Source organism: Argentina silus (assembly GCF_951799395.1).
Source record: "Argentina silus genome assembly, chromosome: 10".
NCBI classification, from domain to species: domain Eukaryota; kingdom Metazoa; phylum Chordata; class Actinopteri; order Argentiniformes; family Argentinidae; genus Argentina; species Argentina silus.
The window spans coordinates 20,893,606-20,904,873 of NC_139664.1; the positions used below are offsets into that span (position 1 = coordinate 20,893,606).

Genomic DNA, 11,268 nt, shown 5'->3' on the forward strand with positions numbered 1-11,268 from the left:
CTGTGCAAAGCCCAAGTGGCAAACCACAGCAGTACAACTGCTATGCACGAGCACTGGCTTGATGGATAATCTATTTGATTATTTCAGCATTTTGCTGAGCATAGACGAAATGCATGTTATGCTAAATATTTGTCATATGAAAAATAAAAAGCAGCCAACTGATGGGTCAGGGTGTTATAATCATAAAAGACAATAGTTAAAAAAAGACAAAAGTACAATAAATCACAGATAAAAAAGGAAGGAAGACATGGATAACTGCATGTTTCCCTTACCTGTATAGCTGGCTTCCACACTCCAAAGCATTTACAGGAATGAATGTGTGATGATGAACTGTCATATTATCAATAGGAACAATCTAACTATAAAAAAAGTTGTAGCCTACATGTAAAATTGTACAACTCTACAAACTGTTATCCTGAAACATCCTTATTTTTCTCTCCTTTTCTCCTAGTAAGAAACAAAGCCTGGTGGATGAGTTCCTGCAAAAGAGGGATACATGCACACCTTAACTTTCAGCTTCTCTCACTGATAGTGTCCTGGCTATGTTGATAAAAGACATGAGACCTCTGTCGATGGTGGAAGATGAGAGCTTCTGCTCCATGATTCAAACTTTCCATCCTGGATATCCATCCTATATATACCCTTCAGAACCTGCCTCACCAAGCTGATGGAGGACAGATACGAGGAGACGTTCCAGGGGAACGACTGAATTAAGCAAGATCCCTTCATACATGATTGTCTGTTGATTATATCTGAATAAAGAATGATATTATGGGTCTACTACCAGTCTGTTTTGAGCTCTTTTCTAACAGGTTGTCCACTCTAGGTGTCAAGTAAGTGGAATCAGAGCCACTTACCATATGACCCATGGATGATGGTATTTGTCCTGGATAATCATATTAGACCTCTGTGACCACTGAATGATGACATTTACAGCTACCCAGACTTAAATGCATTTAGAAAAGGTATATCAATATTGATCAAAACATGTTTGGTAAATTAATCATTTAGACTAATTGATGGCAATGTACAGTATGTCATTAGGTGTGTAAATAAAAATAAAGAGGTTGTATTGGAAAACTGCAGCATCATCCAATGACGCAGACCTTTTAACTATCCTCGGGGCAGGCCATTTGCAGTACTGAGTTGCCTGGCCTGCTCTAGCATCGATTGAGCTCATATTTCTGTCTCTGGCTGCTGTTGCGATGGTGCCCTGCGGCAAGGATCAACAGCTAATGCCCCAGCTTAACAGGCTGTGCTGCGAGTCACCCAGGGAGGGCAAGGGCCCACAGATCTAAAAATAAAAAATAAATACTAAAGTCTGATCTACAGGGGAGAGGATTTACAGAGTAGCATACCTAGTTGTTTTTCTTAGCAAATCACAAGTTTAAAAAAAATAATAAAAACTTCAAAGAATGGACTCAATCTTCTGAAATCTCCATGCTGCATTTCTCAGTAGCTTGACGGAAAAACCAGTGAAGTGTGTTGATGTTGCTGCTGTTGCCAAAGCGTTATTCACACGGCGGCCATTGTTCATATACCAACTTTAAATTTCCCATTTGGGTAGGAAGCGGAAATGCTCCATTGAAACTAATGCAAAAACCCTAGCATGAAAAGGTATGACATGTTGATTAAAAACCGCTGCACACCAATACAACATTATTCAATTTAGGATACTCTGAGGAACATTGATAACTGGTTATCATTATCATCATCAAAGCCTCAAATATTTGCACGTTGGCATCCCTTGCACATTAGCATCTCTGTCTATGGTAACAGCCAGTTCAGCTATGAACAGGGAGGATTGGAGAGATTGATAACTAAAGCTGATCCGAGAAAGAAACTTCAGTTTTTCTAAATGCTTGATGTTGTCTTGAATTACAACACACAACAACTTGCAAACCAATCAATCAATCAGAAATGCATAAAATGTAAAAGCCTTTATTTTAGCAAAGTATAAAAACGCACCAATTGCAGCACACAGGCCTTCTTTAAGGTGCACAGGTGTAATTTTGCCACAAAAGAGAGTGCCTTGGATGCAAAGTATTGTGAACCACATACTAAACATGCTACAGTGCTATATTTGGACATAATATGATTTCTTTCCAATACTTTTGGAGCCCTGAAATAAGGGAATATATTTAAAAATGTTGTACTTTCTAAATGGTAAAACCAATCTGAAAGAAAAAAAACAATTATAGCTGGCAATCTCTACTTTGACCCCATAGTAATTGTTTGATTTCAAACCCAAACTGTTGTATAGAGCTAAAAGAAGAGAAAATGCTTCCTCTTTCCAATACTTATGGAGGGCACTGTAACAGAGAAGACATTTTATTTCCTATTTTGGTAGTTTTTCTGTAATATTCTAGCTTATCTGATTTGCGCTCATGCCGTTGTGTCTGTCTGGGCAATCATTTGTCAGGAAAGATGCCAAGATTGGATTTGCAATGTAAACTATTATTATTACTATTATTATTTGTGATTCATAACATAAATAATATTACTAGTATTCAAAATAATAGGCATAATAACAATAATCATCAAACGTAGACTATATAGGCTAGCGCTTTTCTAAGACTCAAAGATGTTTTACAAAAAGAAGTGAATGGTACAATTAAATTCTCATGTTAGATTGCTTATGTTGTTTGCCTTATGAAGGGAGGAAGCATGATTTGGGAAATAGAAATCAATTTCTTTGAGATTCCTTTAATTTGACACTTGATCTGGAACCATTCCAAGATTCTTTCTAACAACACAGGGCTTCATATTCGTATCGTTATGGATATAATAAGGAATGAACATTTGATTAGAGTTTGTCACACGTTTTCCACCCCAGACACAGATTTTATTCATTTATCAACTGCATGATAGCCTATTACAGGACAATACTGAATGTTTTGCATATGCATTGATCCATTATTTGGGCAAAGTAAAGGAATGTGGTCATAGGTTGGCTACCCATTTATTTACAAGTCCCTTTATCTTAGCTCACTCCTGAATATCTTCACTTCCAACAGCTACCTGCGCTCTGGAAGATATTGTCATTGCCATTGTATATTGCCATTCCATTGCGTACATTGCTTCACCGCTGTTTATACTGCTTATACTGTTTATAGTGTTTATATTGTTTATACTGTTTATAATTTTTAGTACTTCTATTTTATTTTATTTTATTCTATTTTAAAACTTATTCTTGCACTACTCTGTGGCACTGTCACTTTTGCATTTCACTGTATACTTGTATGCACGTGAACAATAAAGAATCTTGAATCTTGAATCTATCACACTGGTTAGCCTAAAGCCTGCACTTCCATACTGTCATTCATTCCAGTTTTCAGCCACCAACGTCTGCTTACATAAAGGTGAAATAAACAACTGTCACCACTAAATCTAGACTTTTGTCATTCCAATTTCCACTGCATAGCCACATTTTCATTTGAAATGCATAAATTAATACAATTTTATTATTTTTGTGATGTCAATTGGAATCAGAAGTGAAAAACACCACAGAAATACCATACCAATACCATACCAGAAATACCATACCAATACTCCAGATTTCATTAACCAACCTGCCCAGTTGTGAGTACAGTACATGTTGTTTGAAGTACAGTAGACCAACATACAACACTATAGCAGGTATCAAAGTTGTGTGCTGGAAAACCTTGTTAGTGCATAGGTGAAGTTATGGGTGGTGGTGCTCATTTAGAATTTCCTGGCTTTTGTTGCTTTTGGCAAACCATGACTTCCCACTTAAAACTTTCATTCATAGAATTGAAAACACGGTTTGTGGATTCTTCATGACACTAATGGACCAAATGAAGTTCCAGATAGAAAAGACAAAGAAGTAGACAGAGCACTGCCCTAAAGGACTAGAATACAATGTGATCAGCACAGGATAAGTCAAGGGGGAATAAGATACTTGTCCTATTTCAATGGTAGGACACAAATAAAAAGCGAGAATTCCTGTGTGATTTTTGGAGGTCTGAAATAACCAAACATAGGGACTCACCTCGCCCATCCTGCTTGATGCTGTGGATCAGCTCAGAGTAGTTAACCAATGCAGGATTCTCTATGAAAACCAGGTCAGACGTGGTGATGTTCTCTCTGTGCAGCTCCATGTAGAGGCCCTCCACAGCGAAGTAACATGGCCGGTCGCCCTCCTTGTTGTCGTTGAAGATGAGCAGCACATGCTTCTTCCAACCAAAGTGCTCACAGATGTGAAGGGCAAACTTGCCCAGCTTCTTGTGCGTTGGACCCGTGTTTGTGATGGACGGGTACACATTGCCGTCATCAAATCCCACAGCTGACGAGCCTGCCGTTACCATGGGAACATCCCAGTGAGTGGTGAAGAGGCCCACAGGTGCGGAGGTGTAGGTGCAACCCGGCCCGATGAAGGCCCAGGGGTCGTGGGCGAACTTGAGGTCAACAGCCATGAGCGGGGCGATGGACTCGGAGCAGACACCTGCCTCGTTCTCGCTGTTCTCAAAGACGTAGCCCAGATGGTGGCCAGGGAGGAGTTTGGGGTCGGCATTGATGGTTCTTAGAGCTCGCTCCAGAGCAGGGCCCACGCGGGGCCAGGCCCAGGGGTAGGCAGTGTTCTTCTGTGGTAATATGACGGCCAGCGTGATGTTGTGGTGGTCCCGGGTCTGTCTGTGCGAGTGCCGTGAGGACTTGGAATGGACCCACCTGGGACACGAGCCCAGCAGCAGGAACAGAGCCAACAGGAGCTTCCCTCCCTCCAGAAGACCGGGCATCCTCATCCTGCTAGGCTAGGTTGCACTGGAGTGTTATTTATCCTGAAGACACACACAGGGTACAATTATTTAAAGACACACATAGACATACATAAAAACACTATGCACTTCAAAGACATAGGAGCGCACTTCATGTCTGTGCAAACACTAGCCCATGCCTGTACCCTGACAACTATAACTCCTCCTGGAGCTGGTGTGCTTTGTCATGGCTGAATTCCCTCTAACAATTTTGTTCATGTCACTTTCCAGTGGCCTTTGCACTGCCACGCGTCTGAGGGAGAATGACTCAATTATGTCAGGCTGCAGTTACTAGGCTCCATGATATTTTCACCCTCTAGGACTACTCAAAGGTGACAAATATGTAGTTAACTGTAAATGTCAACCTCGTTCTTGAGAAACAAATTGTTAGCAAAGAATACATGTAGTGTAGGTCCTTTCAGTTCTGAAGGTGAACTTTCCTAGACAATTGGTACTCCGTTATGACTGTTAATGAATTGGCAGACCGTTACATTTCCGCATAGTACTGACAACAAACAGAACAAAAACGTGTCACTGTGGGAGTCGAGATCGCGAAAAGATTTTTTGGAAATTATCGCACGAATTTACCTGGGAATTAAAGACTATCCTTCTACTGTAGACTGCCAGATAGACGAGATGAAATGTAATTGATAATTGCCTAATAAAGCTTTGAAACAGCTTTTAAAAAACACCTCAGTATGGAGAGCCTAAAACTGAAATTAAATTACCTGAAATTGAGTTTGTTTTCTCCATGTTTGTCCGTTGCTCGTCTCGCCGAGGTGAGTGAAGAGCGGGTAGAGAGACGCGACAGCGGTGCGCGGTTAATTGCACACTGCAAAGGGTGAGAGAGCCCGGGAATATCCTCACAGAATGTTGTTAATCTCAGTTGTTTGGTTGAGGGAAAAACATGAAAAAAAAACTTCTTGCAAATTTCAGACACAGGAATTGGAGACAATTAGCACCAATGTGTTATTCCCAAAATGAAACAGAATGGACACAGGATGATCTTGGCTTCCGTTCAATTATCGTTAAGAGTGGAGTCCTCAATTGGTGACCTCAGTCAGACAGAGTAGGCCTGCAGCACGAACGATGTGCATGTTGTTCCATCGTTGTGGTATGAGAACATGTTACATTGACTCAATTTGAAAGTAGTGCAAGAGAGCAAATACATAGCACAACCCAAGGACCTTAAAATCAGTTAAAGGTCCATCCACAACTGAAGGAAGGACAACTCTTGGCCTGGCGGGGTCGGCTCAGCTGTTGAACCGGTCCAAAATCCCACGGGGGCCGGTGGAGGAAAAAGGAGGAAACAGAGCAGTGTGTCACACCAGGGCAAGAGAATCCACCACAGCCAAAGGTCAAAGACAAAAAGCCTTTCCTCCCCTTGGGGTGTGTCCTGCTCCTCACAGATGTGTAAGATTGTCTGGTCTCATGCAATTGTACTCCTGTTCTCTGCCAGGTTCCAGTGGAGCGCTACTGCTGGAGAGCCTGTGCATTAGAGGCAGCCTTGGGCAGTCTGAGTAGAGACTGACTGTCTGACACTGGAGCAGTGTGGGTGTGTATCAGAAAGAGGAGGAGAGAGAGTGTGTGTGTGTTCACCTCATTGGCGGCAGCACACTCAGGCACAGGCTTCCGTTTCCACTGGAGAGGAGGAGAGGGAAGGGAGGCGGCAAGAGAGAGAAAAAAAAAGGGAGAGGCAAAGTGGATCTATACAAATGTCTCTTACTGTGCAGTTTTCCTACTCTTTCCATTCAAGCAATACAAAAGAGAAGGCAAATTAGAGCAAATGTTGTAGTTAACGATGCATGTATAGTATGTTTGTCCATTTAGAGAAAGAAAATATGGCAAAAGTTCTGTCACCTCCTTCTGTTTTGAGCATTAGAACCTAAGACTCCCATTAATTAATAATCTGCTTCTATCTCCCCCTCAGATTCTTAGATTCAGGAGATGACGTGTGCATGTCGAAAAGGATAGTGCCAGTTTGCATATAAAATCCATGATTTATCTTTTTTGGAAGAACAATACATTTATGAAGTTTCTAAATATGCTTTTTAAGAGACAGCTTTTCAGCTCCAACATTGTCCCCTGTTGGTTGAGATGCTGTCCATCTTCTCTCTGTAAGCCATTGTTAGTGAAGATTATTGCTTCATGACTACCATGGGCTTTTTATCCATCCTTTTTATCTATTCATGCCAGAGACTATTGTGAGTTGTTTGTATTTGACGTGGGCAGAATTGATTGTGCATTGGATTGTAGTTACAGTCTCACTCTTGAAATATGTTGACTTAGAACCTTAGTGGTTGGTTTATTGTCCATTGTAAAGGTAAGAAGGCCTACATGCATGCATACACATATATTATAAATTATCTGTGTAGGTGAAAAATGCTCTTCAGTCAGACAGTGAAAGCTATGCACACTTAGCCCGTACACCTATTCTCTGATTCCTTCAGTCTTTCTTTTTATTTTTCTCCACCTCATGTCTTCTGTTCCTCCCTATTTTATAATTGAGTTGTTTTCTCTCTCTAGGCTCGGCTTACCTCTTACCTACAGTACCACAAGTTTACAGATCAATAAACTCAACTAATATCCATGTGACCTACAATAAAGAACCAGGAGGAAAACAAAAGGAGAGGCCTCTCGTCACAGCCGGCCGTAAATCACATTCGTCTTTGAACTGAGCAGTTTCTCCCCTGTGGTTCAGATGAAACCAGCACTGTCATGTCCGCTTCCCTAACCTCTGCCCTGCCTACTTATACTGGAGCTGGAGCGCTGGGGTGAGATGAAGAGAGAAGAAAGGTAGTGTGAACAGGACAGGATGCAACACAATAACTTATCAATACACACCCACATACCCACTCTCTTTATATGTCCTCTCTCTCTAACAGTATCTAATTTGTCCCCTCACACTCAGAATTGCTCTCACACTTTCTGTATCATTAATCTCACCTTTTTCTTACCGTCTCAGTGACACAACCGGTCTTTGTTGCGACAAAACATAACCATTTTCCACATGAATTCATATCAAACCCTGACCTTGACTTATGAAGCAATGGTTAACGACACCCCTGTCTTGTTTCAGCATAGGCAAAGATTAGACTCGAGTAGACTCTTTGCCACCATAGAATTGGATATTTTGATACGGGTATCACAAGCTTTACACTTAATATATGCTTATGCTCACCTCATTATTTCGAACAACCCATTTCAAATGTATATTTCCAACCTACGTCATTTAGCTGACAGACAATTCTGTGCAAGGGAAAGTGGATGGGGGTTGGGTACAGGCCCATTAGTAGGTTAACAGTGTGGGAGTCACTCAGTTTCCTGTTCGGTGCAATCTAGCCCCTATCCCCTCTTCCTTATCAGGAGTGGCGCAGCAAGAAGTTGCCCAAGAACCCTGATTTCTGCACCACTTCACAACTTCTCGCTCACAACAAACTCATACCTGAGTGTGTTTTGGGCACTTACAGTACCTCCTTGTTTTGAAGTTTTCTGCTATTTTAGGTATTCGTATCAAAGCAATAAAGTTGAGATGTATAGCCGTACACCAATCAGGTCTAAATAAAGATGATATACTACAGATGTTAGCATTTTAGGGTTGACATTGTTCCACAAAAAATAAGTTCAAATAACTAAGGTGTGTTTCTCATGTTACAAATGTGCCTTTTGTAAAGCATGAAAACAGAACTTGTAGCATTGTATGATACCCTCATATTTTCAAGGTTTCCGTTTCATACCAGTGACGTTCCCATGAGATGCCCCCATGACAGGGAGGGGAGGGCTGCCTGACTGAGAAAAGTACTCAATTTAGTCAGCCTGACTCAGCAGATTGTAAGCATACTGCACATTCTATACTCTCAGCTCTGTAACCGACCCTGACAATGGTAGCACTGGCATGTGCCAATTGCTTGTTGTTTAATTCAACACCTCTCTCTGCTGCCTGAATTTGAAAGGCACTTGTTTGAAAATAAACAGGATTTTTGTAGGACAGTCAGAAACAGATTGGTCTAAAAACTTCGTGAAAAGAACTTGGTTTCTTTCTTCAAGTTAAAAGATTAGATTTTACATTTACATTTATGGCATTTAGCAGACTCAGGGGACAGTTGTTGGTCTCTCATGGGACAGTTGATGGTCTCTTAGGAGACAGTTAGTCTTCACCAGGAAACAAGATGTGACTTACAATAAATACATTTGTTTAAGTAAGTGAATCATCGAATCATCAGTCATCATAGTAATCAATGCTTCTTTTTTTAAATGTATTTATTAACAGGAGAGAAACTTGTACGGGGGGTAGTGGGGGTCAAGAGGTCTTTAGGAGGAACCGTTAAGATGTAGCCTGAAGAAATGGGTCTTCAATCTATGGCGGAAGATTGGTAGTGACTCTGCAGTCATGACAGCAGTGGGAAGCTCGTTCCACCAGCGGGGCACCAGGACAGTGAAAAGCGGGATGATTGTGGTGTCGCCCAGGGGACGATTGTTGGTGTCGCCCAGGGGACCATTGTTGGTCTCCACCAGGGACAATTGTTGGTATTTTTTGGATGTGAAGTTTAATATATGCAGCATAATTTAATATCGAAACTTGGCCTATATCAACACAGAAACCACAGTTGTGTAACCTTGGTTTATAGCCAGACATGTTTGAAGCCAACATTTGTGTTTGAAGTAATGGTTTCTTATATGAATACAGAGTTAGTACAATATTAATATATCCTTAACCCAAATCATTTTTCTCTTTGGGCTGAGAAGGTGATCGCACCGAGAAAAGCCCTCCCTGTGTGCAACGGCAACACAGTACTGTAAAACACAAACAACCAGAGCATCATAGTAAAAAAGTTTATGAATAAACGTCTTGCTTTATTCACAGGTTTCTCCATCACTCTCCTTTTATAGAGGGCCGCTACATCACTCGTGGGGGACAACATGTTTACTGTACACTTGTTAATATTTACTCATAGTAACACTGAAAGTGAGCAGGGAGCTAGGGCGGGACTTAAAGGAGCTGTGTGTAAGTCTGTTGGAAATCTGCCACTTCTGGCCACCGAGGCAAAATTCAGTTTGAAGTTCAAAACAACATCCTTTTCCCTAATAATAATAATATATTTTACATATATATATATATATATATATATATATATATAACCTCCCCGAAATGGACTTGCAGTGTCGGACATTAGCTGTTGTATTTATGCATGCACTCACAATTTTAAGAGGCAGCTATGAGACAGAAAGGTGAAAATCGGTGAGTCCACTCCCCTAGAACACCCCTGGCCAATAGTAAACAAACCTGTGTTGCCCTAAGACACACAATCTTTGAAACCACTTTTCGGGACCGAAACATTTATACTTTAATATATAAACTGACATTAATACTGTAGCTTGTCTAACCAGCTCCCTCCTGGATTATGTTTTGTGTAGTAGTGGTTGGACCACTTCAAAGGAAAAAAAAGAAAAGAAAAAAGAAAGTACACCTCTTATCGTATCATAAGTACTTATCTAATCATTAGTACTCCAAGTGCTCCAATAGCACATCTACTCTGTCCTCTCGGTTGAACAGGATGTGGTTAGTCAGCTGGAGAATCAACAATAACTAAGGCATGTTTACTCTGCTGAATTATTCAAGGGAAAAAGTTAAATATTGAAAAAGCTCTGTTCAATGTGTGAGGCATTGTAAATCCTTCTGTTCATAACAAACTCACAAGCCCATAAAACCTTGCCTTCTCTTTGCAAAAAAGTACTTTGAACAAAATATTTCATACTGTTGCTGGAAAATTGTCCTGGTATCATTTTCACGACTCATCACATCAAGGGGAGCTGATATTCATATTCAGTTGCGGCTCGATAAAGATATCGCCCGTCTAGCTAGCCTAACAAAAGAGAGACAATTACAAAAGCCTACATTTAGGTTTTAATTGCAGAGTGTTCACAGCTCGTCCTCCTTCCCCCCTAACTGACTATGACATTTAGCTGGTCTGCCTTTGAGCGGCAGAGTAATTGAAGTTCATTCATTAAAGCCTGGTTAAGACTGGCAGCAGTCCACTGGCGCTGTGCCTGAATCCTAGATGACATTAAAAAGCCAGAGTCGTTCGTCTAAGCTGGCTGCTCAGAGCCTCCGGACTCCACGCAGACATGACCTTTGCTTTCTTGACAGCCAGCTTGTAAGGAAACTGTGTGCAGCTAGCTACAGTATAACACTGGATTACATTCAGAGTCAGAAACATTCAAAAGAGAAGGCTTTTTTATATGAAAATGTTTCCTGTAATATTACAAGACAAAATGGTATAATAGTCAAATAGAATGGAGCAATTTCCGTAAACAATTGTTGATCAAAAGATGAAACTTAAAACATTGAAAACCACACCCTTATGCAAAAATAACCCCTATCAAAGTAGAAACTGAGGTAATATGAGGAGGAAGTGGTATACAAATATCGGAAAAACAATATTTCTCTTCATCTCTCCTCGTAGGGGGGCCGTTGAACACAGTGAAACGACAA

The 11,268-nt window shown here is 40.8% G+C and overlaps 1 protein-coding gene across 1 annotated transcript in view; it reads right to left on the minus strand.

Annotated features, from left to right (window-relative positions):
- LOC310810889 (atrial natriuretic peptide receptor 1-like) overlaps positions 1 to 6,217 on the minus strand; it is a 76,822-nt gene extending 70,605 nt beyond the window's left edge. Inside the window, exons 1-2 of the mRNA XM_083678782.1 lie at positions 5,504 to 6,217; positions 4,013 to 4,799 (exon numbers count right to left, since the gene is read on the minus strand). Of these exons, the coding sequence (XP_083534908.1) occupies positions 4,013 to 4,763 (751 nt within the window). The 5' untranslated portion in view covers positions 4,764 to 4,799; positions 5,504 to 6,217. The remainder of the gene's footprint in view (positions 1 to 4,012; positions 4,800 to 5,503) is intronic.
- Positions 6,218 to 11,268: the final 5,051 nt, after the last annotated feature.